Genomic DNA, 27084 nt, shown 5'->3' on the forward strand with positions numbered 1-27084 from the left:
GTTTGCAACCAGTGGGGCTCAAAGACTGGGTTCCCTGGTCTTGGCTAGGACAGAGAGATCTGAGGTTGCTGCCTTACTCCTGGAAAAGAGACAGGCCAGTAATCCAGGCAGATAGCACAATCTGAGGATCACTTAAGGGGCATGGGGAGACATCGTTTTTACTTTTTGGAGCACATCTTTGAGAGGTAGCATTGCCTCTCTGGGGACAAAAGAGCCAGAAGGCACCATTTCCCTTCTCCACCCATCAGCATAGGAACAGAGACACCTGCTAGGGGTGGTTTACCTGGACACTGGCTCTTTAAGCTGCTTTGCTCTAAATCGCATGCCCCTGCACTCTAACAAAACTGCCCTTCTGGGTCAAACATGCAAGGGTTCCACCACAGTGAGACCCTACTCCAGAAGACCAGTATGGGTTTCTGTACACATCATGAAGTTTAGAGTTTGTGTATGTTCTCACTCATTTGGGGAATATGAATAATAGTGAAGGGGAATATAAGGGAAGGGAGAAGAAATGTGTGGGAGATATCAGAAAGGGACACAGAACATAAAGACTTCTAACTCTGGGAAATGAACTAGGGGTGGTGGAAGGGGAGGAGGGCGGGGGGTGGGGGTGAATGGGTGACGGGCACGGAGGGGGACACTTGACGGGATGAGCACTGGGTGTTATTCTGTATGTTGGTAAATTGAACACCAATAAAAATTAATTTATAAAAAAAATGAAGTTTAGAGTTTTAAATGCCAGCAGGCTTGTCTGGATTAGAGCCCAAGGTGCACTGCACTGCTCTAGACAGGCAAGTAACCCAGATGCAGACAGTGTGTGAAATCAGAGACCTAAAAAATACTGGGACACTTGAGGGGAAATTATTTGCTCCTCTGAAACTGCTTTCCTGAGAGCAGCAAGCATGGACCCTACTCTCTGGGGACAAAGGATATTGCTAGTGCTATTTCCCTCCCTTACTCATCAGCATAAACCAGCATAAACAGCACATTGCCAAACTGGCTGCCTAACCTGCTTATACCAAGTCCCTCTTCACTGTACCCTGATGGTAATGCTTTTCTTGGGCAAGTGTACCCAAGGACTAGTGCAACAGGTCCCTTTCCCAGAGGACCACCAGAAATCCCTGCATTCACCACACATTCTACTGACCACAGAATTCTTCAAAGCTTCACTTCTAGTGGGAATAGCATCAGGTCTCCTCAAACAAGCAGACCAGAGCATACCTAGTTAAAACTCACCACATTCTGGCCAAAGACCAAAAGATCTCCTCCGGATGCAAACAGAATCTTTGCAGACAATTGGCCTGAGTGGCAGAGCAGCCAAAACACAGTCAGAGTACATGAAGCACACACCAAAGACATTTTCTGAAGCACCAGACCCTGGACACTATATGACCTCTTCTACATAAAGCCATTACTCTCAGGGACGGGAAACACAATAGACTTCCCTAACACAGAGAAGAAGCAAAGTCCTAGTCAAGATGCCAAAAAAGAGGAATCCATCCCAAAAGAAAGAACAAGAAAAGGTCATGGCCAGGGATATAATCAAAACAGATACAAGTAATAAGCCTGATGCAGACTTTAAAGCACAATCATGGGATCCCTGGGTGGCGCAGTGGTTTGGCGCCTGCCTTTGGCCCAGGGCGCGATCCTGGAGACCCGGGATCGAATCCCACGTCGGGCTCCCGGTGCATGGAGCCTGCTTCTCCCTCTGCCTGTGTCTCTGCCTCTCTCTCTCTCTCTCTCTCTGTGACTATCATAAATAAATAAAAGTTAAAAAAAAATTTAAAAAAAAAAATAAATAAAGCACAATCATATTAGCTAGGCTTGGAGAAAAACAGAGAAGACATCAGAGAGACCCTTACTACAAAGATGAGTGAAGAAACTATCAGGCTGAAATCAAAAATGCAATAACTGGATGTAATGACTACAAGATGGAAGATGCAGAGAAATAAATAAATGCTATAGAAGACCATTATGAGCATACTGAAATTGAAAAAAGAAAGAAAAAATTCTGGATCATGAGAGTAGACAGGGAATTCAGTGACTCAATCATATGTAAAAACAGTCATATCATATGAGTCCTGGAAGAAGAAGAGAGAAAAAGGAACAGAAGGTTTATTTTAGGAGATTATAGCTGAAAGTTCCCTAATCTAGGGAAGGAAATAGTCAACCAAATTCAGAAGACACAGAGAACTCTCATCTAAATCAACAAAAGCAAGTCAACACCAAGATATTGTAGTTAAATCTGCAAAATATAGAGATAAAGAATAATCCTAACAGCAGCAAGACAAAAGAAGTCTCTAACCTACAAGGGAAGACCAATAAGGTTTTCAACATCTCTCTGGAGAAACATGGTGAGGCAGAGGAGAGGGGGCATGATATATTCAACATGCTGAATGGGGGAAGATCTGCAGCCAAGAATACCCTATCCAGCAATGTTATCATTCAAAACAGAAGAAGAGGGATCCCTGGGTAACTCAGCGGTTTAGCGCCTGCCTTTGACCCAGGGCCTGATCCTGGAGTCCCAGGCAATATTGATAGATATAACCATAACCCACACACACAAAATCTTTCTTGGAGGTCCTCACTAATTTGTACGACTGTGTAGATATCCTTTTTTTTATTATAAATTAATTTTTATTGGTGTTCAATTTACCAACATACAGAATAACACCCAGTGCCCATCCCGTCAAGTGTCCCCCTCCGTGCCCGTCACCCATTCACCCCCACACCCCGCCCTCCTCCCCTTCCACCACCCCTAGTTCATAGATATCCTGACAACGAAATGTTTGAGAATCACTGACTGCAGCAGTGAGACCATGTGACAAGAGCACTCCCTGCAGGAGAAGAGGGGTCAAGGACAAAGTCACAAATCCCCGGGCCTGTCTCTCAGGGTGTCAGCGCAAAGGTAGTGTCTGGGGCCGGGGAAGCCCTGCTTGGGGAATCCCCACATGCGCTGGTTTCACTTCCTCTCACATCCTGCTTCAGGTCCTTCTGCGGGGATACTCGTGACGCGACTCCGGGTGGCACTCCCATTGCCTGTCGGGTTTCTAGAGAAGCCAATTGGCGTCACCTCACCGTGGCTCAGAGCTGACAGTGTCTCCTCTGCAACTCAGTTGCTGCCTGGAACACTTGGATGCCTGTCATGCGTCCCCGAACCCTCCTCCTGCTGCTGCTGTCGGGGACCCTGGGCCTGGCCCAGGCCAGTGCAGGTGAGCCTGGGGTCCGCAGAGAAAGCGCCGCAGGCGGGGAGCGGGGAGGAAGCCCTACCCCACCCGGGATGGACCCAGGCCCTCACCTCCGCCTCGCCCACCCCTCGGCCCCACTCACCTCCCGCCCCTGGCCCCTTCCCCACCGAACAGCCCCTAAGCCCCCGGGGCCCCCGCCCGGGAGGAGGCTCAGCCCCTTGGCGCCCGCAGGCTCGCACTCCCTGAGGTTTTTTAACACCGTCGTATCCCGGCCTGGCCACGGGGAGCCCCGCCACTGGGGAGTCGCCTACGTGGACGACACGCCGTTCGAACGGTTCGACAGCGAACGCGAGAGTCGGTGGCCTGAGCCGCTGGTGCGGTGGATGGAGCAGGAGGGGCCTGAGTACTGGGAAGAGCGCACGCTGGACTACAGGACCTGCACACAGGTCCTCCGAGGGAGGCTGAAAGAAGTGCACGGCTACTACAATCAGAGCAGGACCGGTGAGCCACGGGGGCGGGTCCAGGTCACCATCCCCGTCTCCGCCCACGGGCCGAGGTCGCCCCGAGTGTCCGGGGCCGAGTGCCACCCCGAGGCTGCGGGACTCACCCGTCCCAGAAAGGGAAAGAGACTCCTGGGGACGCTACTGGGTTTTGTTTTCAGTTGTAGGCTTTCGTGCTGACACATCGTGGGGCGGGGCCAGGGTCTCACACCTTCCAGAGTATAATAGGCTGCGACTTGGGACCTGATGGGCGCTTCCTGCGCGGGTACCAGCGTAACGCCTATGACGGCCTGGATTACATCTCCCTGAACGAGGACCTGAGCTCCTGGATCGTGGAGGACCCGGTGGCTCAGATCACTCTGCGCAAGTGGGAGGCGGCCGGTGTAGCTGAGAACAAGAAGAACTTCCTGGAGGGCAGGTGCTTGGAGTGGCTCCGCAGACACCTGGAGAATGGGAGGGAGACGCTGCAGCGCGCAGGTACCAGGGGCCTCCCCATCTTCACTCTGCTGGGGCTGGCTTCCCCCAAGGAAGGGAGGGTGGACTTAGTGTCAGAATACTGCCCCCTCCCACAGGTGGGGAGGAAGAGATCCGTCTCAACATTCATATTCCCACTACAGAGTAATTCCTCAAAAGAGCTGCTTTCCTCTAGAGGACAATTGAGGAATCCAGTCTCCCTGGAGGCAGGTGGAGACCATCCCTGAAATAACTCATCAGAGGTCTCCTCCATCCTGGAAACCACCTTGTGAACCATGGCTTTTCTTCTCAAGGCCTTGTTCTCCATCGGAGAACATTTTTGGAGGTCTGACTCCAGGTTTTCTGAGTCACTGACCCTCTGCTGCAGTCCAGACCGTTAGTGTGTTCCCCACTCTAGACCTACACTCTCCTGTCCTGGGATCTTTCCCTGATTCTAAAATGTTATTCCAGACAACCAAGTCTAGGCTGGTGTCAGGGTTTTGTGCTTTTTCCTTCTAAACCAATTGTCCTCTCCATCCTCAGCATGGTCACAAGTGCTGCTTTAATGACCCATGAAGGTAACCCAAAGTGTCGATTTTCTGATTCTTCTTCTTCAGACCCCCCCAAAACCTCTGTGACCCGCCGTCCCATCTCTGAGCATGAGGTCACCCTGAAGTGCTGGGCTCTGGGCTTCTACCCTGCAGAGATCACCTTGACCTGGCAGCGTGATGGGGAGGACCACACCCAGGACACAGAGCTTGTGGAGACCAGGCCTGGAGGAGATGGGACCTTCCAGAAGTGGGCAGCTGTAGTGGTGCCTTCTGGAGAGGAGCAGAGATACACATGCCATATTCTGCACAAGAGCCTGCCCAAGCCCATCACCTTGAGATGGGGTAAGGAGGGGTTTGGGGTAGACACTCTTCTCAGAGAACAACTGTGAGGTCATGACTCAAGCCTGAGGTCTGGGCCCCTCGCCTTCCCTTCCCTTTCCAGAGCCACCTCCTCAGTCCACCATCCCCATCATGAGCATCATTGCTGGCCTGGTTCTCCTTGTGATCACTGGAGCTATGCTGGTTGGAATTGTGATGTGGAGGAAGAAACACTCAGGTAGAGAAGGGAGTGGGGGGAATCTGAGTTTTCCTGTCCTACTGGGAGGTTTCAAGCCCAAAGTAGAAGTTTGTCCTGTCTTGTTAATAAGGAGTACCATCTGGAGTAGCTGGGTGAGTGGTTGAGCGTCTGCCTTTGGCACAGGTCACGATCCCGGAGTCTTGGGATCAAGTCCTACATCAGGCTCCCTGCTCAGCACAGAGCCTGCTTCTCTCTCTGCATATGTCTCTGCCTCTCTCTGTGTGTCTTTCATGAATACATAAATAAAATCTTTTAAAAAGAGACAGAAAAAGAGGTACCATCCACATACATGTGCTAGCCAGCTGCTAACATTCACTCCTTAGTAAAGACTTGTGCAAATGAAGGACAGATTTTTCGCCTTTCTATTCTGGCATTGGGGACCTGAGCCCTAGCAGCTGAAGGTGGGGGGAATTCCCTGATACAGACAGACCTCCGGGAAGACAATTGGCCCAGTGCCCCTACATATACTTTCTCTGTGGTTTCCGATACAGCCGTGAGTCTTCAGTTAACAGTCCTGGAAACTGCATTTTGGTACAGGACTAGGGTATTCCTTTGGATACCATAGCCCAGCCTTCTCCTTAGCCTCTGACATGATATTTTCTTCCCACAGGCAGAAAAGGAGGGAGCTACTCACAGGCTGAAAATAAGAATGGAGGGAGTGATCCTTGAGACCCTGGGATAGTATAGACAAGACCCCATGGGGGAACTCAGCCACCCTGGCAGTCTCATCTCTTGTGGGTTTTGACCACATCCTGTTGTTCTACCGTAGGCAATGACAGTGCTCAGGACTCTCAGATGTCTGTCATGGCTCCTAATGGTGAGACCCTGGAGGGCCTGAAGCCAAGGGGAGTGGTTGGGGCAGAGGGGACATGACTGGGTTATGAGGATTCTTTGAGTGGAACATTTTAAGCATGTGGAGATGTCAGCACTTAACATGATTGACCTGAATTTGTTCATGACTATTTTCTTTCACAGAGCAAGCCAGCTGCCTTGTGGGGCTCTGAGTGATGCAAGATTTGTTCACACTCCCACTTTTTTTTACTTCAAGAGCCCCGGATATCTCTATCTGCTAATGGTGTCTGAAAGTGACTCTGTTCCTATTAGCATAATGCAAGCAGGTGGGGAAATTGGCCCACCTCTACTCATCATGTCCCTTCCCCCAACTTACCTATGTTCTTTCCCTAATCTGCTTTCCTCTTCCAGCAGAGATGGGACTGGGTCATCACCATCTTTGTCTTTACTTCACATTTGGCTGGGAAATAATATTTAACTTGTCTTTTGAAAATCTGGATATGACTTTGTTTTTCCTATTCTTGTCATATAAAATTGGTGTGGAGAAGGAGAAGACTCTTAAAGTTGAGATACAAAATAAATGGAAGCACTGAGAACCTTCCAGAATCTGCCAGATTGCTGTGCTGTCTGTTGTAGGTGGGCCAGGAGAGGCTGTGAGGAGCCAAGTGTGGACAAAACCCTGCCTGGTCAGTACTCAGTACATTATGGGCTTTAACATGGTCACTCCCTAGTTGAGTCATCTTTGCTATAGCCTGGTCACTTCAGTGGAACTTTGTCACACCAGGACCTGTAATCACAGGGACTCAGACATCACCTGTCTTTAGGACCATGGGCATCAAGAGCTTCCTATGACCAGGTCAGCTTAGGCTCCAGCTTGGATCAAGCCCTCAGCCCCCAGCTTTTGGGTGTTCTTTCTCTTTGTTAATATAGAGAATTGGGTCTATTTTTACTCTCGTGTGTAAGTTCTGGTCTTATTTTCTCTGGTGTTCCCCTGTCTATGATGGTCGCAGGAGTCCTAAGCCTCTCATTGTTTCCACAAGACCCAGTGAATCTTTGCACATAGGAGTCTCTGTGGTATCACAAGATGCATTTTCAGATCATTCATCTCTTCTCCTCCTTCTAGCATTATTCTGGATTATTCTTTCCATGTTTCCCCATCTTTTTTAAAAAGGCAGATTCTGGAGTTAGAGAAAGGATGTGACTGTTTCTCATCTTTATTAAATTAGTTAGTTTCTGTCTTCTCTGCTCATCTACCTGCTCGCTACCCATAGATCTAGTGATCTAGTTCTGGTTCCACTTCTAATTCATAGAGTGATAAAGCAGCGTCTAATTTCACTTCACATTTGTCTGGCATATATGACCCATTAGCCTAGGTACAACTTTTTCTGAAGGAGAACTATAATTGTTTCCTATGCTGTGCAGGGGGGATGGTATGGAATAGAGGCAATCAATGGAGGTTGTGGGGGGAGATCAGCAATGGGGAGAAAAGCAACACCATGTAACAGCTGTGGCCTGAGGGTCATCTGGAAGAGAGAGGGGGCAGTATGCTGGCCACTCATTCAACTGATAATTGTCAGACACAGGAACACTATTTTAACATCTAAGACACTTCGGTGGACTAAAAATGGGCTACATTTGCCCACCTTGTGAGGCACATGTTCTGGTAGTAAGGGGCAGAGAACAAGGGAAGAGTGTATGTTAGAAGTTGGGAAGTGCTTCGAGGAAGGTGACCCAGATTAGAACTGTGTGGGGACAGGAAACATGGCTACTTTACCATAGCGGTTAGTGTGAGCCCACCAAGAAGGTGACCTCTGAGATATTTGAAGGTCATGAAACAATTGTTTAGGTGGTTATCTGGGGGAAGTCCTTTCAGGCAGGGGAAACTCTAGTGCATATGCACTAGGGCAAGAGCATGTCTTGTGTTCAAGGAAGGGTGAGGAGGCCACTGTAGCTGGAGCAGACAGCAATTGAAATGAAGTCAGATGTTAGGCCTTAACATTAGAAGGGCTTGGAATCTCCTCTGAGTGAGCTATGGAGTTGTAAGACAGTTTTGAAAAGATAATCCACTCAATACAACCTCTCCTTAGAAGCATCTGTTGGCATATTAGAGACCCTTAACTCCAGGAAACAAACTGAGGGGTCCTAGTAAATGGGAGGATGGGCGAACTGGGTGATGGACATTAAGGAGGGCACTGGATTTAATGAGCACTGGGTATTATATGCAACTAAGAAACCACTAAATTCTAGCCCTGAGACTAATAATACAGTGTAAGTTAACTAAATTGAATTTAAATAAAGAATTTTAAAAATAATAACATATATACATTTCATATATTCACTTTGAAATATACTTTAATATTTATATTTCTTGTGTATAATTCACATTTTATATTTATAATTTATAAGATATATATCTATATGTGTGTATGTGTGTGTTTCCATATAAACATATATTTTCAATTAAAACAACTTGGAGTTGCGCCCCTGAAGTCCTGAGTTTGCCTATACACAGGGCGGGCCTATGGTTTTCATTACGTTCCCTGACTCGTTAGGTCTTGCAGTTAGTCCGTGTTACACGTTTCTCTTGTGTTTTTCTTGAACTACACGCAACTTCGTAGGGAATACAGACTCCAGATTTTTACTATCTAAATAAACTTAACGGGAAAGAAAAATTAAAAAAAAAATAAAACAACTTGGAATCTGTTGTTCAAAACAAGGAGCAAGGAATCCATGAGGCTACACTTTCAGAGAGCAGAAATTTTTTCCAGTTTTATTGAGAATAATTGACATATAACCTATTGTAAGTTTAAGTGTACAACATTTTGATCTGATACATTTTTATGCTGCAAAATGATTACCACCATAACATTAGCTAACACCTGCATTGTCTCACATACTTTGTTTCTTTGTTTGTGTGGTGAGAACATTTAAGTTCTATTCTTTTAGCAAGGGGAGTTTTTCATGTCAAGCTCATAACCACTTCTTTAATCTGTCACCTGGCTGTACCCCTTGGGAGAGAAACCTCCCAGCACATTTTGCATTTTTCTTTCTACAAAAAAATCATTTAGATTTGTACGTAAAGGAGAGGAATAAAGATGGCAGAGGAGTAGGAGAAGCCTAAGTTTGTCTCGTTCGAGTACAACTGGACAGTTGTCAAATCATGCTGAAAACCTGAGAAATCAAAGATCTAAGAACACAAATGCTGCACCTCTAGGAGTAGAAAGGCAGGAAGGTGCAGAGGCTTGGAAGGCAGGAGGTGCAGAGACTTGAACTCTGTGTGATAAAACTGAGGATATGGGGGATGAGAATGAGCCTGCTTAAGGAGGCTACTGCAAAGTATTATAAGGAGCAGAGCCCCACACTGACACTTTTAGAAGTCTGCTACAGTGGAGGAAGGGCCTGGCCTAAAGTTGGTGAAGCGGGTGGAATCCCAGGCATGACAACACAGTCTCAGGATCCCCAGGGTCCCAAGAAGAATGGGGGTGCCTGAATGTAGTAGAGTTCCCAGACATAAGAGGGAGGAAGCCAGCATGAGAACAGTCTAGGTGCCAGCATTCTGCTCTGTGTTGCCATATACTGCAAACTGTGGCATGGTCCTAGGACCTCTCTCCTTGGATGAGTCCAACAAAAGGCAGAAGCATGAGAAATCCTGCCCCTCTCCTGTGAGGAACAGTATGGATCCACCTCAAGGGATCCACCTCAAGGGAGTCCTTAAAATTTGGAGTACTGAAACTCAGTCACATGCTCAAGATAAAAATGCTCAGTCACAGGCCAGATGGACTCAGAGTTGATAAGAAGACAAGAGTGATTAATTGCTTTTCTGTGAGGGCTCATTGGAATGGGAGACCAATGCTTTCAGGTTAGCTCAGAAGCTAGAGAGGGCGCAGCAATATAAATCCTACCCATCAGTGCTGAAAAGCCTTCAGGGCCCAAAACAGTGCCACCTACTGAAGTCTAGAACTGCTTGTACTGAGCCCTGCTTCCCTGTGCCCTGGAGAAGCATTTCCACTAGGGCAGAACCACTTGAGAATCAGTGCAACAGATGCTTCCTCTGGAAAACCAGCACAAACAATTCATTCTCACCAGGTTTTAATCATAGAGGGCTATAAAAGCTTCAGCTCTTGAGGAAAACAATATATAGCATTCTTTATATTTTCATTTAATTTTTTAGTATAATTTTTTGTTATTTTCTTATTTTTTCCATTGTTTTCTTTTTTCTTTTTTATATACCTTATATTTTTTGTTTCTTTTCATATTATTTTATTGTTTTACTTTCCTTTTGGATTCTTGTCCTTTTAACAAGACCAAAACCCTCCCAGGATCTAGTTTTTTTGTTTGATTTTTTGTTGCTGTTATTGTTTTTCTTCTTTATTTTCTTTTTCCTTCATCTTTTCTTTTCTAGAAAAAATGACAAGATGGAGACATTTACCCCACAAGAAAGAACAGGAGGCAGTACTCCCTGCCAGGTATTTAATCAATACAGATATAAGTAAGATGAACTACAACTTAAAACAGTAATTATAAAGACACTAGCTGGGCTTGAAAAAAAGCATAGAGCACACTAGAGAATCCCTTACTGTAGAAATTAAAGAACTAAAATCTAGTCATGTCAAAATTAGAAATGTTATTACCAAGATGCAGTCCCAAATGGAGGCCATAAAAAGAAGGATAAATAAACCAAAAGAGTGAATCAGTGATACAGAAGATTAAGTGATGGATAATGAAAAAGCTGAAAAAAACGAAGGAAAGAAAATAGATCATGAACATAGACATAGGGAACTCAGTCATTCCATAAAGCAAAATAACATCCATATTCTGGAAGTCCCAGAAATGAGAAGCAACAGGAAAAAGAGGTAGAAGGTTTATTTAAATGAATTATCGCTGATAACTCCCCTAATCAGGGGAAGGAAATAGGCATCCAACTCCAAGAGGCACTGAGAACTCCCATCAAAATTATCAAAAATAGTTCAACACCTTGGCAGATTACTGAATCTTGGAAATTACAAAGATAAAGAAAAAATCCTGAAAGTAGATTAAGGTCCTTAACCTACTTTACCTATAAGAGGTCCTTAACCTACAAGGATAGACACATAAGGCTGACAGCAGACCTGCAGTAGATCTGTCCACAGAGACCTGGCAGGACAGAAAGGACTGGCATAATATATTCAAGGTGCTAAATGGGGAAAATATGCAGCCAAGAATTCTTTATCCAGCAAGGCTCTCATTTAGAATAGGAGAGATAAAGAGTTTCCAGTACAGACAAAAGCTAAAGAATTTGTGAACACTAAAACAATCCTGTAAGAAATATTAAAGGGGATCCTTTGAGGGAAGAGAGAGGCCAAAAGTAACAAAGACTAGAAAGGAACAGAGACAATCTACAGGGACAGTAACTTTACAGGCAATAGAATGGCACTAAATTCATATCTTTCAGCAATTACTCTTTTTTTTAGGATTTTTAAAAGATTTATCTATTTATTTATGAGAGAGAGAGAGAGAGAGAGAGAGAGAGAGAGAAAGGCAGAGACACAGGCAGAGGGAGAAGCAGGCTTCATCCTGGGAGCCCGAGTAGGACTTGATCCTGGGACTCCAGGGTTGCGCTCTGGGCCAAAGGCAGGCGCTAAACCGCTGAGCCACCCCAGGGATCCCCTCAGCAATTACTCTTAATGTAAGTGGACTAAATGCTCCAATCAAAAGGCATAGGGTATTAGAATGGATTTTTTTTAAAAAAGACTCATCTATATGTCATTTACAAGAGATTAATCTTAGACCCAAAGACATCTCCAGATTCAAAGTGAGGGGTGGAGAACAATTCATCATGATAATGGACGTCAAAAGAAAGCTAGAGTAGCCATATTTATATCAGACAAAATAGATTTTAAACCAAAAACTCTAAGAAGAGATGAAGAAGGACACTATATCATAATAAAAGGGTCTATTCAACCAGAATATGTAACAATTGTAAATATTTATGCCCCCAACTTGGGAGCAGCCAAATATACAAACCAATTAATTAAAAATTAAAGAAACTCATTAATAATAGTAAGAGGGGACTTTAACACCCCATTAATAGCAAAGGACATGTCATCTAAGCAGAAGATCAAGGAAACAAGGGCTTTGAATGACACACTGGACCAGATGGACTTCACAGATATGTTGAGAGTGTTCCATCCTAAAGCAGCAGAATATATATTCTTTTTGAGTGTATATGAAACATTGTCCAGAATAGATCCCATACTGGGCCACAAATCAGTTCTCAACCAGTACAAAAAGACTGAGATTATACCACGCATATTTTAAGAAGACAATGCTATGAAACTTGAAGTCAACCACAAGAAGAAATTTGGAAGGACCACAAATACATGAAGGTTAAAAAATACCCTACTAAAGAAGGAATGAGTCAACCAGGAAAATAAAGAAGAATTTTTAAAATTCATGGGAACAAATGAAACTGAAAACACAACAGTTCAAAACATTTGGGATGCAGCAAAAGTGATCCTAAGAGGATGCTATATAGCAATAGAGGCCTTCCTCAAGAAGTAAGAAAAGTCTCAAATACAGAATCTAACCTTAATCTAAAAGAGCTAGAAAACAATCATTATATGGTTTCACTCATACGGGGAATATAAAAAGTAGTGAAAAGGATTATAGGGGAAAGGAGAGAAAAATGAATGGGAAAAATCAGGGAGGGTGACAAAACATGAGAGACTCCTAACTCTGGGAAATTAACAAGAGGTAGTGGAAGGGGAGGTGGGTGGGAGGATGGGGTGACTTGGTGTTGGGCACTGAGGGGGGCACTTGATGCATTGGGTGTTATACTATGTGTTGGCAAATCAAACTTCAATAAAATATATACAAAAAATAAATATAAATAAATAAATAAATAAATAAATAAATAAATAAATAAATAAATAAATAAAATAAAACCTTCCTTTTTTATAAAAAAGGAAATGCACACATACATAAACAGATATATATCTTATAAATTAATATAATATAAAAACGAATTATGCACAATAAATATTAAAGAATTTTTTTAAATAAATACATGAAATAGATAAAAATTGTTATTTTCTTCCTTTAAATTCCTTATTTAAATTCAATTTAGTTAATATACACTGTATTATTAGTTTCAGGGATAGAATTTAGTGATTCCTTAGTTGCATATAATACCCAGTGCTCGTTCTAAATGAAGTGATCTATAAGACACTATAAACTTCACATTCTATGAAAAAGGGAAAATGTTATTATACCATAATCATCTTGTTTATTCTTTAATTGACTTAAATTCTTGACACAAAAAGAGTCATATTCATTGTTTAAAGATTTCTACATTCTTAGAAAATGGAATCCAATATAAAATAACTCTCTTCATGGTAAATAATACACTTATCTACTGAAAGATATGGTATTTCTTCTCCATAGCTTCTTCATAGCATTTGTCATCTCAGAATTTCGCAAAGTATAGATCAACGGGTTCAGCATTGGGGTTATGACTGTATAAAACACACTCAGGGATTTGTCAATGGGGAAGGTCTTAGCAGGTCTTGCATACATGAAAATACATGGAACGAAGAAAAACACCACCACAGTGATGTGGGAGCCACAGGTCTGGAGGGCTTTCCGCTTCCCCTCTGGACTAAGGTTCTTTAGAGAGTGCAAGATGACACCATAAGAGATGAGCAAGAATGAAAACACAATAGTGCAGATCATCCCTCCATTGGCTACAACTAATAGCCCAATGACATATGTGTCAGTACAGACCAGTTTCAGTAAGGGGTACATGTCACAGAAAAAATGATCGATGACATTGGGGCCACAGAATGGGAGCCCATGAATAGTGCTAAGTTGAATTACTGAATGCAGAAAACCTCCAACCCAGGATACCACCAGCAGCACAACACACACCCATTGCCTCATGATAACCAAATAATGCAAGGGCTTACAGATGGCCACATAGCGGTCATAGGCCATCACCAGCAGAAGAAATATTTCTGTTCCACCAAAAAGGTGCTCTGTAAAGAGCTGGATCATACAAGAATGGAAGGATATGGTATTTTTCCCAAAGAATAAGTCTGAAATCAATCTAGGGGATATAGAAGATGAATAAATGACATCCATAAATGATAAGTTAGCAAGAAACAAGTACATAGGTGAGCCCAGGGTCTTACTGAGAAATATAGTCACCAAAATGAGCAAGTTGCCCACCACAGTCAAAACATAGAAGAGCAAGAATATGACAAAAAGGACCTTCTGTTCCTTTGGATTCTGTGTGAGGCCCAAGAGGACAAAGTAAGTTACATTGTTTCTTAGTTCCATCTTCTGTATAGGAGCTGACTTCTCAAATTAAAAGCAGGTGATCTACAAAAGGAGAGGGAAAACCTTTAAATGCATTATTAAATCACTCTTCTATTGACTCATTCAATGAAAAGAATGTGGAAGATGGGGTTCTTGGGGTTCAGTCAGTTAACTATCTCCCTTCAGCTCAGGTCATGATCTTGTGAATCTTGTGGAATCAAGCTCCACATTGGGATCTCTGCTCAGCAGTGAGTCTGCTTCTTCCTCTTCTTCTATTATCTCTCTCTCTCAGTCTCTCTCAAATAAATAAATAAAATCTAAAAAAATAATAATAAGGCTGTGGAAGGAGTACCTGTTTATGTCACAATGTAATGGACATTATGATTTCAAAATTAAATAAGTCATAGTTTCCTATACTCATTGATAACATACATAATAATCATCAATGAAATAACTGCCATTATAAAAACAGTCACACAATGCAAAGAACAGGGGTAGGAATATATTAACCAAAGATAACTCAAAGAAGACTTCCCAAAGGAAGCAATGCTTTAGCTAAGTTTCAAAGGAAAAGAGGAAGGACAAGAAAAGAAGGCAAGGGAATTCCAAATAAAGTTGCACAGTTTATAAAGTCACAAAAGTGAAATACTTGAGAACCATTTAAGGTAACTGACATATTTAAAGTGAGTAGATCAATCTAGGAATGGAAGGCCACTGCCCTGGATTGTCTGTCCCCTCCTGGAGACCTCTTTCTTCTGGTCTTTGGTTGGTTATGACCCCTTTACTTGGCCAATAAATGGGAAAGCACTCCAGCATTGTATCTCTCCGTTAATTTTTAAACTTCATATATACAGCATCTCCAACTATGGACATCTCCAATTAGAATTCAATTCAGTATTTCTGAAACTAAATTTTTTATCTTCCTCAGAAAATCATAGGTGTTTCCTACCTCACTAAATGATACCACTTTCCACATCATTGCACAGATAAGAAATACCACAGTATCTTGCATGGCTTTCTTGCTTTCATATGGCATATTGATGCCTTTAACAAATTCTATTAACCCCCTTTAAAATGTATGACAAACTGAATCATTTGCCTCTCCCCCCCCATCACTTATTCTTGTACACTGCACTAGCCCTCTCCCACCTCCCTCGCCTTTCATTCTGGCTTCCATCAATTTGTTACCTGAAGCAGACAAATGATCCTTTCTAAATCTGATTCTGATCTATCACTCCACTGCTCACAACTACAGTGGATTCCAATCACACACTCACAACTTAATGAATCACATTTCATCTAACAGTAAAAGAAACTGTAATCCCCATTTCATAGTTCAACAAAGTGTGGCTCGGATCATGTAATTAATTTTCCAAGGTCACCCATTTTTAAATGATAAAACTAGAATTGGAATCCAAGTTTGGTTTATCTCAAAGTGGTCTAACTTTTACATAATAAAGCTACTCGCACAATTGCAAAACTTGGTTTCCATTGTTTTTTGTCAGTCTTATATGTGTCACATATCCACAATTTGAAGGGACACTTTTTACTCACTCATCAGGACCTGGAATCCTTCTGTCATCCAGTCTGACAAGAGAGGGTAAAAAAATACATTCCTTGACAATATATTTATTTCCTTCAACTGTCTATCCATTTTTTCCAGGGAGTCTTCTGGTTATTTAGTCAGTTGCTTTAACTTGCACTGTAGATTACTTCCTAGGAATTCCAGTTTCCACACAGAAAAAGAAAAAGGTATCACATTAGGATAATTTATTAAAAAGACAAATAAATCTCATCCTTACATAAGAAGAGAGCAACTAGCCATTTCCCAGGGAGTTTTTTTCAAATAACTTCATTCCTACTAATTTATAAAACGAAAAATATCATTCAACTGTTTAGTTGTCCTCATTCTGTCCTGTTAGTTTGCTCAGATAAGCTGACTTGATATTTCAAGAGATATTGTGCTTTTATCGGTAATGCTTTAAACCTGAGACCTCCTAAAAAATATGTATCAGTTGTTTAGAGCATAGAATCTTCTTCCCAATTTGAGCAAAGATCACTGGACATTTTATCCCTTCTAACCACATTCCTCATTAAGTCCTAAAATTGGAAAGTGTCCAAGACTGATTCTTGCTTAATTAAATTCACTGGGACTTTCAACAAAAACTCTGAAAATATCTGGATACAGGATTAGGTCAAATCACATAGTTAGAGCCAAAAAGATGTAACATAAACAAAATATATAGCATTAGAACCATGATAAGACTAGTGCCAGTCAGGAACAAAATTTCAGCCCAGTCATTTTGTGTAAGGGAAGATTAATTTATCATATATTTCCCCACTTGTCATAGTAAGTTTTCTTTCCTTTTATTTAATAGACAATTTAAGTGTGGTTAGATATTTTATTTACTTACAGATTTAGACATAATAACTATTAAATTATTAATTTATTTAATTTGAAGGTCCTGTTTAATGCCAGGAACCATTCTATGAGGGAAAGCACAGCAATTAATGAAATAGGGGGGAAATTTATTCAAAAGGTCCTTCCAGCATGGGCCTGGTATACTCATAATAGAGTCAGACAGCAAATAAGGGGACAACTTACTAAACTAATTATAGTCTTCATCAGAGTTAATATTATAACAAACAAGGTACTTAGGGAGAATTCTACTATGGAGAAGACCTTTCTTCAAAGGTGAAGCTTAGGCTGAGATCCAAAGGATAGAAGGTGGCTACCATCAGGAACACTGTTAAAGGCAGTAAAATTAAATAAATGTGCTAAGTAATTTGTTCTCACTCCAATGATGGTATGACCTACATGCAGAAAAATGCTAAAAATTTCCCCACGATTTTTATTACACTGCTATTGTAAAATGGAATGGTGAATGTAGGCACTCTCATCTTATTCCTGATAAGAGTGGGAAAGTTTTCAACCTTTCCCTGTTGAATGTCATATTACCCATATTAAATCTGGCCTTTATATGTTGAAATCAAGTCCTTCTGTATCCAGTTTGTTGAGAAGTTTTTTTTTCATTTTTTAAGTGATTTTTACTTTACATTTCCGTATGTTTACAGAGCATCTAATTTCTTGTGCTATTGGCAAAAGGTATGTGAGAATTCTTTAGTATTTTTGCAACTTCTTTGGAAGTTTAAATTTATTTTTTAAGATAAATAAGATATGTTATTTTACCTTACTTTGACCGTTTTTCAGTGGACTGTATTTCTTTTCTTTTTTTCTTTTATTTTCTTTTCTTTCTTTCTTTCTTTTTTTTTTTTTTGATGCTTATCCTATCCTTTTTATCTCTATCTTTAGCATGCAGCTTTTGGCTTTGAGACATTATAAACAAAAAGTACATATAAGTTTCTTATCAATGTATGGAAAAAACATATGAATATAGAATTTCTATATTATTTATACATTATTTTTCCTTTTTTTAAAATTATTATTATTTTTTTTTAATTTTTATTTATTTATGATAGTCACAGAGAGAGAGAGAGAGAGAGAGGCAGAGACACAGGCAGAGGGAGAAGCAGGCTCCATGCACCGGGAGCCCGACGTGGGATTCGATCCCGGGTCTCCAGGATCGCGCCCTGGGCCAAAGGCAGGCGCCAAACCGCTGCGCCACCCAGGGATCCCTATACATTATTTTTCCATTTCCATTTATTGAAGTTCTATTTGCCAACATATAGTATAACACCAACTGACTGTTCATCCCTTCAAATGCCCTCCTCAGTGCCCATCACCCAGTTACCCCAACCCCCTGCCCATCTCCCCTTCCGCAACCCTTTGTTCGTTTCCCAGTTAGGAGTCTCTCATGGTTTGTCTCCCTGTCTAATTTTTCCCACTCAGTTCCCTTCCTTTCCCTTATAATCTCTTTCACTATTTCTTATATTCCCTATATGAATGAAACCATATGATGATTGTCCTTCTCCAATTGACTTACTTCACTCAGCATAATACCTTCCAGTTCCATTCACGTCAAAGCAAATGGTGGATATTTGTCATTTCTGATGGCTGAGTAATAGTCCATTTTATATATACATACCACATCTTCCTTATCCATTCATCTATCAAAGAACATCAGGGCTCCTTCCACAGCTTGGCTATTGTGGACATTACTGCTATAAACATTGGGGTGCAGGCAGGTGAACTGTGTTTCTTTATGTAAATTGAAGTTTCTTTTTTGTTTCTTTTTTCTTCTATTTATTTAGTTAGTTAGTTATTTGTAGGTTTTTATTTAAATTCCAGTCAGTTAAAAAAATTAAAAAAATTCTAGTCAGTTAACATATAGTATAATGTTTGTTGCAGGAATAGAATTTAATGATTCATCACTTACACACAACATCCAGTGCTCATCACAAGTGCCCTCCTTAATGCCTATCAGCCACCTAACCCATCTTCCCCCCACCTCCCTTCCAGCAGCCCTCAGTTTGTTCTCTATAATTAAGATTATCTTATGGATTTCCTCCCTCTGTTTTTATCCTATTTTGTTTTTCCTTCCCTTCCCCTATGTTCATCTGTTTTGTTTCTTAAATTTCACACATGAGTGAAATCATATGGTATTGTTATTCCTCAAGCTGACCTATTTCCCTTAGCAATATGCAGGATAGCTCCATTAACATTGTTGCAAAAGGCAAGATTTCATTCTTTCTGATGGCTGAGTAATATTCCTCTGTGTGTGTGTGTGTGTGTGTGTGTGTGTGTGTGTGTGTGTTTATACATACACACACCACCTCTTCTTTATCCATATGTCAGTCAATGGGCATTTGGGCTCTTTCCATAATTTGGCTATTGTTGATAATGTTGCTATCAACATCAGGGTGCAAGTGCCTCTTTGAATCCATATTTTTGTATCCTTTGGTAAATACCTAGTAGTGCATTTCCTGGGACATAGATTAGTTCACTTTTTAAGTTTCTGAGGAACCTCCATAGTGCTATCCAGAGTGGCTGCACCAGTTTGCATTTCCACCAACAGTGTAAGAGGGTTACCCTTTCTCCACATCCTCTCCAACACCTGATGTTTCTTGTGTTGTTCCTTTTAGTCATCCTGACAGATAAGAGATGATTTTTCATTCTGGTTTTGATTTGTATTTTCCTAATGATGAATGATGTCAAACATCTTTTCATGTATCTATTAGACATCTGGATGTCTTCTCCCCATTTCTTAACTGGATTATTTATTTTGGGGGTGCTCAATTTGATAAGTCCTTTATGGATTTTGAATACTAACCCAATATCAGATATGTGACTTACAAATATCTTTTCCATTCCAGGGATTGTCTTTTATATTTGTTGACTGTTTCCTTCACTTGCAGAAACTTTTTATCTTGATGAAGTCCCAATGGTTTTGTTTCATTTTGCTTTTATTTCCCTTGCCTTTGGAGATGTGTCTAACAAGAAGTTGCTGCAGCCAATGTCAAAGAGGTTGCTGTCTGTGTTCTCCTTTAGGATTTGATAGACGCCTGTCTCACATTTAGGTCTGTCATTCATTTTGAATTTATTTTTGTGTATGGTGTAAGAAAATCGTCCAGTTTCATTCCTCTACACATGGCTGTCCAGATTTCCCAATATCATTTGTTGAAGAGACTATCTCTTTTCCATTATATATTCTTTCCTGCTTTGTTGAAGATTAATTGACCATACAGTAAGGAGTCCATTTCTGGGCTGTCTCTTCTGTGTCATTGATCAAGATGTCTGTTTTTGTGCCAATATTATACTACCTGGATGATTACAGCCTTGCAATATACCCTAAAGTCTGGAATTGTGATGCTTCCACGTTGGTTTTCTTTTAAACATTACTTTGGCCATTTTGGGATCTTTTGTAGTTCCATGCAAATTTTAGGATTGTTTATTCCAGCTCTATGAAAAATGCTGGTAGTTTTTTGATAGTGATTGCATTGAGTGTGTAGCTTCTTTGGGTAGTACAGTCATTTTAACAATATTTATCCTTCTAATCCATGAGCATGGAATGTTTTTCCATTTTATTGTGTCATCTTCAGGTTCATACATAAGTGTTCCATATTTTTTAGAGTAGAGATCTTTTACCTCATTGTTAGGTTTGTCCCTAGGTATCCTATTGATTACGGTGCAATTGGAAACAGGATCAATTCCTTTATTTCTCTTTCTCCTGCTTCATTATTGGTTATGTAGAAATACAAGAGATTTCTATATGTTCATTTTGTTTATCCTGTAACTTTGTTGCATGTGTGTATCAGTACTAGCAATTTTTTGATGTACTCTTTTTTTGGGAGGTGGGTAATTTATATGTATTTTTTTATTTTTAAATTTGATTTGTCAACATATAGTCTTTAGGGTTTTCTACAGAGAGTATCATATCATCTATGAATAGTGAGTTTGACTCCTTCCTGCTGATATGGATTCCTTTTATTTCTTTTTTTTTGTCTGATTCCTGAGGCTAGGGTTACACGTACTATGTGAAATAAGAATAGTGAGAGTGGAAATCCATGTCTTGTTCCTGACCATGGAAGAAAATCTCTCAGTTTTTCCATATTGAGCATTTTTTTTTTACCATTTTTTTACCTGTCCTTTCTATATGGCCTTTTTGATGTTGAGGCATGTTTCTTCTCTCTCTACCCTCATGAGGGTTTTTATCAAGAGTGAATTCTTTATTTTGTCAAAAGCTTTTTCTGCATCTATTTAGAAGATCATATATCGCTTGTCCTTTATTTTATTAATGAGGTAGGTCACGTTGTTTGATTTCCAAATACCAAACTAACTTTATAGCCCAGGAATAAATCCCACTTGTTGTGGTGAAAAATTCGTTTAATGTACACTTTGATTTGTTCTCCTTGTATCTTATTGAGAATTTTTGTATCCATGTTTCAGGGATATTGATCTGTAATTCTCCCTTTTTAGTGGGGTCTTTGTCTGGTTGTAGAGTCAAGGTGATGCTGGCCTTATAGAATGAGTTAGGAAGTTTTCCTTCCATTTCTATTTTTTGGAAGAGTTTGAGAAGAACAGGTATTAACTCTTCTTTAAATGATTCATAGAATTCCCCTGGGAACCATCTGGTCCTGGACTCTTACTTTTGGGGAGATTTTTGATTTCTGTTTAAACTTCTTTGCTGGCTATGGGTCTGTTCAAATTTTCTATTTCTACCTGTTTCAGTTTTGGTGGTTTATATGTTTCTAAGAATTTTTCCATTTCTTCCAGATTGCCAAATTTGATGCCATATAATTTTCCCTAATATTCTTTTATACTTGGTTATATTTCTGTGGTGTTGGTTGTGATATATCCTCTTTCACTCATGATTTTATTCATTTTGGTTCTTTCTCTTCTTTTTGATAAGTTAGCAATGTATTTATCAATTTTATTAATTTTTTCAAAGAACCAGCTCCTGATATCATTGGTCTGTTGTACTGGGGCATGGGGAGGGGGCTGTTTTTTTAGTTTATATATAATTTATTTCTACTCTAATCTTTCTTATATCTTTTCTTCTGCTGGCTTGAGGCTTTATTTGCTGTTCCTTTTGTACTTCCTTTAGGTGCAAGCTAAGGTTGCATATTTGAGATTTTTCTTACTTCTTGAGGAAGGCCTGTTTTGCTATATACTTCGCTCTCCTGACTGCTTTTGCTGCATCCCAAAGATGTTGGATGGCTATGTCTTCATTTTCACTTGCTTCCATGTATTCCTTAAATTTCTAGTTAACCTATTCCTTTTCAGTAGGATGTTCTTTAATCTTCGTGCATTACTGTACTTTCCAAATTTTTCCTTGTGGTTGACTTCAAGTTTCATAGCACTGTGGTCAGAAAATAGGCATGGTATGATCTCAATGTTTTTGTACCTCCTCAGGCCTGATTTGCAACCTTATATGTGATCTATTCTACAGGATGTCCCATGTACACTCAAAAAGACTGTGTATTCTGCTGCTTTAGGATGAAATGTTCTGAATATATCCAAGTCCATGTGGTCCAGTGTGTCATTCAAAGCCTTTGTTACCTTCTTGGTTTTCTGCTTACATGATCTGTCCACTGCTGTAAGGTGGGTGTTAAAGTCCCCTATTATTACTATATTGTTATCAATGAGTTTCTTTATTTTCTCATTAATTTTTCACAATGAGAAACTTGCACTCATAACCCAAAGTCAAGACCTGAGCTGAAATCAAGAGTCTTATGCTTAACCAACTGAGCCACCCAGGTACCCCAGGCCACTTTATTATGATATAGTCCCCTTCTTCATCTCTTATTACAGTCTGAAGCTTAAAATCTAGTTTATCTGGTATACGTATGACTACTCCAGCCTTCTTCTGATGTCCATTAGCATACGAGATGGTTCTCAACCCCTCACATTCAATCTGCAGGTGTCTTTAGGTCTAAAATAAGTCTCTCAAGGAGTTAAGATGGTGGAGGAGTAGAGGGACCCTAAGTTTTTCTCATCCCTTGAATTCAACTAGATAGTTATCAAATCTTTCTGAACACCCAAGAAATCAATCAGAGATCTAGGAAAACAAATGTTGTAAGTCTACAAGTAGAAAAGGGACCACTGCTTGGAAGGTACAGGTATGGAGAATTGATCCTTCAATCCCACATGATAGCTGAGGCTGTAGTGCGGGGGAACTTGCTTAAGGGGGCTACTGTGAAATATTATGAGATGTGGAGTGAAAAACTGAACCTATTAGAAGTGGGCTACAGTGAGGAATGTGCCAGGACTCAAGGTGCCTAAGTGGTGAACTGGGGAAGAATCCCAGGTGTGACAGCATGGTCTTAGGAACCCCATGGTTGCAAGAAGAATGGTTGGTGCCTGCATGTGGTAGAATTCCCGGGCATAGGAGTGAGGAGGCTGGTATGGAACAGTGAGTGTAGGTGCCCGCTTTCTGCTCTGTGTTCCAATAAGCTACTAACTTCTCTGAGATCATGTGACCACTTTCCTGCAAAAGACAGAAGCATGGCCAGACACCCCCGCACCCCAGAAGGAACAGCGCAAGTCCATGCCATGGAGGTCCATAGCTTTTGGTTTTGAAACTCCCTTACATGCCTGAGATAAAAACACTCAGTCACAGGCCAGGTGAACACAGAGTTCTGACAGAAACTGGGATAAAAGAGTGACTAATCGATTCTCTGTGAGGGCTTACTGGAATTGGGGGCAGGAATTTTCAGCTCTGGAGCAAGAGAGAGGGCACAGCCATATTCATCCTGCCCATCAGTGCTGAAATCCTTCAGGGAGAAACAAGAAATAGACTCTCAATTCTATGGTCAATCTTCAACAAAGCAGGAAGAATATCCAAGTGAGGAAAGACAGTCTTTTCAACAAATGGTGTTGGGGAAATTGGGCCACATACAGAAGAATGAAACTGAACCACTTTCTCACACCATACACAAAAATAAATTCAAAACGGGTGAAAGACCTAAATGTGAGAAGGAATCTATCAAATCCTAGAGGACATCACAGGCAGCAACCTCTTTGACATTGGCTGCAGCAACTTCTTGTTAGATACAGCAAGGGAAATAAAAGCAAAAAAAAAATTACCTCACAACAACAACAAACTATTGGGAGTTCATCAAGATTGAAAGCTTCTGCAGGTGAAGAAAACAATAAAAAAACTGAAAGGCACTATATGGAATGGGAGGTGACATTCACAAGTGATATATAAGATAAAGGACTAGTATCCAAAATCTACAAAAGACTCATCAAATTGAACACCTAAAAAATGAAAAAATTCAGTCAAGAAGTGGGCAGAAGACAAATAGACATCTCTCCAAAAAAGACAAACTAATGGTTAACAGACCTATGAAAAATATGCTCAACATCACTCAGCATCAGGGAAATCCAAATCAAAACCACAATAAAACATCATCTCACACTGGTCAAAATGGCTAAAATTAACAACTCAGGAAACAACAGATGTTGCTGAGGATGCAGAGAAAGATGAACTCTCTTACACTGTTGGTGGGAATGCAAAATGGTGCAGCCAATCTGGAAAACAGTATGAAGGTTCTTCAAAAAGTTAAAGATACAACTACCCTATGACCCAGCAATTGTCCTTGTACTACTAGGTATTTCTCCAAAGAATACAGAGTCATTTGAAGGGTCAATGCCCCCCTCCCATGTTTATATAGGCAAGGTCCACAATAGCCAAAATATGGAAAGGGAACAGATGTCCATTAACAGACGAATGGATAAAGAAGATGTGAGTTTTATATATATGCATGATATATATATATATATATTCCATTATATATATAATGGAATATTACTCAGCCATCAAAAAGAATGAAACGTTGCTATTTGCAGTGATAAGGGTGGATCTAGAGGCAAGTATGCTAAGGAAAATATGTCAATCAGAGAAAAACAAATACACATGATTTCACTCATACGTAGAATTTAAGAAATGAAAGAAATGAACACCGGATAAGAGAAGGAATAATAAAATAGGATAAAAGCAGAGGGAGGAAAGCCATAAGAGACTCTTAACTATAGGAAACTAACTGTAGGTTGGAGGGGAGGTAGGTGGGGGGATGGGGTAAGTGGGTGATGGGCATTAAGTAGGGCAATTTAAGTAATGAGCACTGGTTGTTATATGCAACTGATGAGTCACTAAATTCTACCCCTGACACTAATAATACATTTTATGTTAACAAAATTGATTTAAATAAAAAAAATTAAAGTAAAATAAAATAACAAATTTGAGTCTCTTGCAGGAAGCATATAGATAGGTCTTGTTTTCCTTCATTTTTTATAGGTCTTGTTTTTTTAATCCATCCTGGTGCCCTATGTCTTTTGATTGGAGCACTTATTCCATTTACATTTAGAATGATTATGATAGATATATATTGAATGCCACTGTATTACCTGTAAAGTTGGTATTTCTGAAGATTTGCTCTGGTCCTTTCTAGTCTTTGTCACTTTCCATCTCTCTTTCCCACTTAATATTTCTTACAGATCTGATTTAGTGGTAACAAACTGCCTTAGTTTTTGTCTGGGAAACTATGTCTCCTTCTATTATGATTGACATCCTTGTTGGATAAAGTATTCTTAGCTCTATATTTTTCCCATTTGGTATATAGAATATATCATGCCACTCTCTTCCAGCTTGCCAAGTTTCTGTGGACAGACATGATGTGAACCTTATCAGTCATCCCTTGTAGTTTAGGGATATCTTTTCCCTTGCTGCTTTCAGGAGTCTTTCAATCTTTTGCAAATTTGACTGCAATATGTCTTGGTGTTGGCCTGCTTTTGTTGATGTTAACAGGAGTTCACTATGCTGTCTGGATGCGGTGTCTATTTCCTCCCCAGGATAGGTACATTACCAGCCAAGATGTGCTCAAATAAACCTTCTTCCCCTTGTTCTCCCTTTTTTTCTTCTGAGGCTCCTATGAAATGAATGTTACTATGCTTTAGGAAGTCACTGAGTTTCCTATGTCCACATTCATAATCCAATAATTTTCTTTCCCTTTTCTTTTCAGCTTCATTATTTTCCATAATTTAGTCTTCTATATCACCGATTCCTTTCTCTGCTTCTCCATTCTTATGGTCATTACATCCAGCCGGTTTTCCATCTTGGTTGTCCCATTTTTTATTTCAGCCTTTTAGTTTTTAGGTCTTTTATCCCTACAATAAGAGATATTGGTGTCTCTAGTGACTCCTATGCTTTTCTCAAGCCCAAGTAGTAGCCTTATGATTACTGTTTTATAATCTAGTTCAGGCATATTACTTATATCTGTTTTGGTTGGATCCCTTCCCATGACTCTTCTTATTCTTTCTATAGATTCCTCCATCTTGACATTTCGTCTAGGTCTCTGTCTTTTGTGTGCTAGAAAGGCCTGTTATGTTTCCTGCTCCTGAAGTAATGGTTATCCGAGGAAGAGGTCATATACTGTCAAGAAGTGGGCACGTCAGGAAGTGTTTCTGGTGTAGTCTGTCTGCACTGTGCTATTGTGTTCTGGCTTCTCTTTTCCTCAGGTGAGTCATCTGCAGAGTATGTCCTTGGGTCCACTGGGGAATGTTTGGACCTTGTCTACCATGTGTGGAGTTTGGCTAGGTGTGTTTTGGTCTGCCTATTAAAAGAGGCTAGATACCTTTTCCCCTAGAGCTGGAGCTATGCAGCACTCTATGGTCATTAGATTTGGTGTATGCAGGAGTTTGTGCTGGTCTTTGGTGGGGACACTAATGCTGACTCTCAGACACACTTGCCCAGGGGGGAAAAAAAGCACCTGCAAAATACAGGGGGATGGGGCTTGGCGTAAGCAGTGCAAGTGTCCACTGTGAGTACTGTGTTGATGGGTGTGTGTAAAAATGGCATCAACTGGCTCTCTTGTCCCTCAAGAGGGGAATTTGCACCCACCACTGTTCAGGAAGCCCTCACATAAAGAAAAATCTCCCTTCATTTGTCCCAGGCTTCCCTCAGGCCCCTGCCTTTACCCTACATCGGAATTATCTGCCCACCCAGCAGTAGAGTGCTCCTATGTTTTATCTCAGACATTCTAGCTTGATTTCAAAACTCCAAATGTTAGGAACCTGGCATGGCAGAGTTGTGGTGATCATCTGAGGGAGGGTCTCACCACACTATGGCTAGTGCCAGTTTGTCCCAGAAGGGCAGTTGCATGAATGCACAAGCCCTTGAAGTTTATGGCAAAGCACAGCAAAAAGCCAGCATCAGTTAGCAGGAGTCTTTGCTCCTTTGCTAATGAACTGGGCAGCTCAATGACGCTCTTGGGCTCTCTTGTCCCTTAAGAGGTGTGCCACCTCTCTCAGTGCACCTCAAGAAGGG

General features: G+C 40.8%; 2 protein-coding genes across 3 annotated transcripts; one reads left to right on the forward strand and one right to left on the reverse strand.

The window, feature by feature from the left end:
* Positions 1 to 2890: 2890 nt before the first annotated feature.
* LOC129499223 (class I histocompatibility antigen, Gogo-OKO alpha chain-like) lies at positions 2891 to 8403 on the forward strand. Of its 2 annotated transcripts, XM_055308953.1 has the most exons (9): positions 2891 to 2908; positions 2989 to 3212; positions 3420 to 3689; positions 3890 to 4165; positions 4759 to 5034; positions 5135 to 5248; positions 5880 to 5927; positions 6039 to 6086; positions 6245 to 8403. In XM_055308953.1, exons 2-9 carry the CDS (start codon positions 3137 to 3139, stop codon positions 6271 to 6273), a joined length of 1137 nt encoding a protein of 378 aa, XP_055164928.1. In that variant the 5' UTR covers positions 2891 to 2908; positions 2989 to 3136; the 3' UTR covers positions 6274 to 8403. The 2 variants fall into 2 exon arrangements, with proteins under 2 accessions (XP_055164928.1, XP_055164924.1); XM_055308949.1 differs by lacking the exon at positions 5880 to 5927 and having other exon boundaries at positions 2894 to 2908; positions 6245 to 8345.
* Positions 8404 to 13447: 5044 nt separating this feature from the next.
* Positions 13448 to 14377, reverse strand: LOC129503056 (olfactory receptor 4A47-like). The gene has a single exon (XM_055314951.1). The coding sequence runs from the start codon at positions 14375 to 14377 to the stop codon at positions 13448 to 13450; it is 930 nt and encodes a 309-aa protein (XP_055170926.1).
* Positions 14378 to 27084: the final 12707 nt, after the last annotated feature.

This window comes from Nyctereutes procyonoides, unplaced genomic scaffold, assembly GCF_905146905.1.
Source record: "Nyctereutes procyonoides isolate TBG_1078 unplaced genomic scaffold, NYPRO_anot_genome, whole genome shotgun sequence".
Taxonomy (NCBI): domain Eukaryota; kingdom Metazoa; phylum Chordata; class Mammalia; order Carnivora; family Canidae; genus Nyctereutes; species Nyctereutes procyonoides.